This window comes from Aptenodytes forsteri, unplaced genomic scaffold (assembly GCF_000699145.1).
Source record: "Aptenodytes forsteri isolate BGI_AS27 unplaced genomic scaffold, ASM69914v1 Scaffold120, whole genome shotgun sequence".
NCBI lineage: Eukaryota > Metazoa > Chordata > Aves > Sphenisciformes > Spheniscidae > Aptenodytes > Aptenodytes forsteri.
Genome location: NW_008795938.1, coordinates 1,506,269 through 1,511,206, shown reverse-complemented (window position 1 = coordinate 1,511,206; position 4,938 = coordinate 1,506,269). Strand labels below are relative to the sequence as shown.

The following is a 4,938-nucleotide window of genomic DNA, read 5'->3' as shown; positions in this document are numbered from 1 at the left end:
TTTCACATTCATGGATAACCTGTGCAATAGTGTCCATGGTCAACTATACTATTCAATCACAAACCCATCTATATGTTGCATCTCTTCCTTGATGGCCTGAGGTGTCATGGGCCCACTGAGCTATAAATAATTCACCCTTATGTTGCCAGTCCAGATCCACCTGAGCCACTTCAATCTTAGCAGCCTGATCCACCTGCTGGTTGTTTTGATGTTCTTCAGTGGCCCGACTCTTAGGTATGTGAGCATCTATGTGATGTTCTTCTACAACCAGGTTCGCTACCTGAGCAACAATATCCTGCCACAATGCAGCAACCCAGATGGGTTTGCCTCTGCACTGCCAGTTGCTCTGCTTCCATTGCTGCAACCACCCCCACAGGGCATTTGCCACCATCCATGAGTCAGTATAAAGTACTGGCTGCTTTTCTTGTTCAGCAATATCTAAAGCCAGTTGGATGGCCTTCACTTCTGCAAATTGGCTCAATTCACGTTCTCCTTCAGCAGTTTCTACAACTTCTCATATGGGACTCCTTACAGCAGCTTTCCACCTCTGATGCTTTCCTACAATACAACAGGACCCATCAGTGAACAGGGCATATTGCTTCTTATCTTCTGGTAGTTTATTATATAGTGGGTTCTCTTCAGCACACGTCACTCCCTCCTCTGGCAATATTCCGAAATTTTTGCCTTCTGGCCAGTCCACGATCACTTCCAAGATTCTTGGGCAACTGGGGTTTCCTGTTTGAGCCCATTGTGTGATTAATGCAACCTGCTTACTTCACATAGCATCAGTTACATGACGTGCAGAGGGGACCCTCCCTCTGAACATCCAGCCCAGCACTGGCAGTCGGGGTGCCAAGAGCAGCTGCGCTTCAGTGCTGATCACTTCCAAAGCAGCTTGAACCCTTTCATATGCTGCCAATATCTCTTTGTCAGTTGGAGTATAGCAGGCCTCGGATCCTCTGTATCCCCGACTCCAAAACCCTAAGGGTCGACCCCTATCCCAGCCAAAACCAGCACAAGTGTATAATTGTTAAGACACAGACAAAGACAGAAGAGCTCAAGGGAGCCTAGCCTTCAAAAAAGGGATGCCTAAACCACAATGAAATTGCTTAGCTATCCACCAAGCTTCCAGTGTCCTGAATTCTTCCTGGATGAGGTACTCCTCATCATAATAACGAGCAAAAAATTTTTCTCGTGATGCCTGGGAAGAGACTCTGGAATATCAGTTTCAAATCAACTCCTAAATAAACTCCTGCCACACATTATTTTGTTTTGTTACTCCCCAAACACTAAGTCTTTTGATTTTACAGCTACTAAAGGAATTGATTTTTGTTTGTCAGTTTTTCATTGTCTCTTTCTTGCTCAGAAATATACCCAGAGCTTGTCTGTACCAAGTACTTCATAATCACAAGAAAACTGGTATTAAAATAGAAATGCATGGAATTTTCTCAGGGAGCAATCAGACTTAAGTTTTGACTGGTCTCTATTCAAATCCCAGCTTAATTTCAAGTATGCATCCTTTATGCGTCTTGCCCTCTTTTTCTGAAGGGCAGGGAGTCACAAATAACTACATAAAGTGATTATACAACTTACCCCCTCCACCCCCAAAAAAGATTTCATCCCTTACCTTTTGCCTTGATTTCACAAAGAGATCTTTTCCAAATTTCCACAGATTCCCTGTATGAGCCTAAAAGGAACTTCTCCTCACATATAAAAGTCACATATGTAACAAATTAAAAGCTCTACATAGTTAGTTTTACCTGTGCAAACACACATGCACTTACTTCAGCATTACAGATTTATGAAAAGCAGAGTAAAATATGTGAGTCTCCAGCAAATTTCTATTGTCTGAGCTAAATCTAAGCTTTGAGCATCTGAGAGAAGCTAACTTTGAATACCCCTCCCCACCTTTTTTTTAATCGCTAAATCACTATTAAATGAAAAAATTGATTCGGGTTATAATCACTCCTACAAGGTTTTCAATAATTAGGTTATTTTTTTAGATTACACAAGGTTATAAATGTTAACTATGGTTAGAAACTTCAGTATTGAAAACCCACATGAGTTTATTAACAGGGAAGAGCATTTTCTCTTATCTGTTTTCATATTTCCTATGATGTGGAAGATGTTTTTTCATTGTAAAAAGTAGTTGTAAAATTATTTAGCAAGTTGAACGTATTTTTTCAGTGTAAAAGCACTTTCAAACAACAGGTCTATGGACTGCTACACATTTCATCTGTCTAAATGTCACCTCTCCACCTCTACTCCCATTCCGATTTTTAATCCATTGGTCAATTCCTAAATACTTTGACAGAAAGGTAACTAAAAGAGCACAGCTCCTGGGCAAAGGAGGAAAAAAAAAAAGTGTAAAAATAGCACTACCATAGAAGAAAAGACAAGGACAAATTTGCCACTCTATCCTGCTTATCAGCAGCTAGCCAGTTCAGGTATTGGCTGGCCCATCAGCATATATGTTACTCTAGCTCATCCATAAACCGTGCCCTATCTATTTAGCAAACTGAATGTAAATAAAGAATATAAGGAATGAGTGGAAAGGAAGGGTGGGAAGTTGCATGTATTGTTAGGATGAGTGAAAGAGACATGAAGGAGCTAATGTATTGTACGGAATGATGCAGGAAGAGAAGCTGTAAGTATTTAAGGGAGAGAGATCAAGAATATGGAGAGGAAACAGAACTGTGGTGGGAGACATAAATGGGAAGTTGGGCTTATTAGTGTGGATGGGAAAGGAATATAGAGCATAGGACAGTAATGTGTAGGAAATTAGGCTACAACCAGATACTGTTTGGAAAATAAATATGCTAGATTTAGTGTAACCTAGTGTAAAAGACTTAATTAGATGCTTAGTTGAGGCTGACTACATTCATGTACACAAAAAGCTCATGCCCACTGTGATTACATGGAGTGAACAGGATTTCTACATAGAAATCCAGTAAGAGACACATTGTGATGCCCATCTACTTCAGAGGAAATAATACAGTACAAATGAGATCAGAATTCAGATCCTGCATTCAGATTCTCTAGGACATGATTCAAAGCAAACTGAAGTCAGTAGTGTTTTTTTATTTAGCTCAACAAGCTCTAAAGATTATAATACAATCTACAGGTGTACTGGGACATGAAGTATTTAAGAGAGAGTTCTGATCAGAATTTTAAGAGAACTGCCTTTTAAAATCTGGTGGTCAGTTACTGATTGTCATTAAGTTGGACCTAATTTTCCTAGTATTCAGTTAACCATGCAACTACCTAACAAACATTTGTAGTTCTTTTCAAACTACTAACCAGATACAGAATTAATCTTCAAATGTTGTTCTAAGGTCACTCCTGAAGACTGGAGGGTAGCTTGTATATGACTTAAAAGTGATGAGACAACAGACTCTTCTTCTGCATTCTTGTCCACTTTTCTGTTTAGCTGCATCTGATACCAAACCACTTTCTTATACAATAATCGCCACAGTACAATAAACCTGTAGTTCAAGAAGTATAATATTATGAAAATCATCAAAAGTTAACGAAGTTACTTACATCGATTTCTTATTTTCTTATATTTTGCATTATGTGTCTGAAAACTGAATTATATTTTATGTTAACAACTACTTTCTTGACTTCAATGAGGGGAAAAAAATGAAACACTTTTTGCCTTGTTTTTTGTTTTTTGATGAACAAACATTGATTCTTCTGAATTTGTGTAAACGCAGCAAACTACTTCAAGCACCCAAACACACTCAAAATGAATCCCTTGTTATCTAACCAATGGGAAAATGAAATAACCTAGATAAACCTCAAAACAGGTATCAGTGTCTTTACAAACAAGACTGATTAAAAATACAATGAAAGCATAACACAGAAAAGCAAAGGCAGGGAAACAAAAGACTGCAGAGCATGTTTTTAGGGCTGGCAAGTCCCTGCTGCCCAGCACAGTACTATTAGATGTACCAGCTCAGATATGTAACAAGCTTGCTGATACAAGCAAATACACATTCCCAGAGACTTGAAAAAGCTTGCACAGAACTGCAACACATCTGCATCATCTTCTCTAGTGCTACTGCTTCCATTATTAATACATACAGAGTGAGTCATATGCACAGTGCTCAGTAACTGGAGCACAATTAATGAAAAACATGGATTATCTTCTCAGAGACAACTGAAATTTACCTATCAAATTTGCAATGAACACAGTATTATATTTTAAGCTTACTGAAGAAATACATTTTACTGTAGTAAGATTAAATTTGTGAGTTATAATGCTTCTTAGGTTCTAAGTCTCTGGAAAGGAACCGCTTGCTCATTTGATTAACACACTTGGATTCATCTGAGTTCTGCAGTAGAGAAATACTCCAGTGATAGTAATATTCTTTCCCAGTAGTTGGATAGTACACTTCAGTTTAAGCTTCTTTCAAGTTTATGCGTCTATCTTCAAAGAAGAAATAGCTCTGATAGTCTAATAAGCTTCCACACACTGGGGTTTTTCTTATTGCTCTGGGACACCGTATCCATAATCAAGTGCAAACTTTGCTGACTAAATTGATACTGTAAATATATTGCATATGAGCAGCCTCTTGGCTCCACGGAGTTTGGGACTTCTGCATGGGAAGGAGTGGAATGGCCAAGAGGCAGTAAAAGCTGCAATACCTGGATTGATGCTGCACTACCAGACCTGGTGTGAGCTGTTAACCCGCCAATTATCTCTGAACTGATATGCAGTAAAGTCACAATAACTGAACTATATTCAACTATAGGTCTGAGCCCTAATCTGCATGCTTTAATAGATTATCACGCTTTTTCATGGAGTATGACACAGAAAAGAAACAAAAGGATGTTGTAATTACTGTATAACTGAAAATTAAAATTGTTGTTCCAACATACAGAATCATAGAATCATTTAGGTTGGAAAGGACCTTTAAGATCATTGAGTCCAAC

At 38.5% G+C, this 4,938-nt stretch overlaps 1 protein-coding gene across 1 annotated transcript in view; it reads right to left on the bottom strand.

Moving 5' to 3' along the window:
- Window positions 1-4,938, bottom strand: part of CUNH5orf42 (chromosome unknown C5orf42 homolog) — a 66,773-nt gene that overhangs the window by 49,817 nt on the left and 12,018 nt on the right. The window contains exons 12-13 of the mRNA XM_019473643.1: window positions 3,301-3,485; window positions 1,628-1,708 (exon numbers count right to left, since the gene is read on the bottom strand). Coding sequence (XP_019329188.1) covers window positions 1,628-1,708; window positions 3,301-3,485 — 266 coding nt within the window. The remainder of the gene's footprint in view (window positions 1-1,627; window positions 1,709-3,300; window positions 3,486-4,938) is intronic.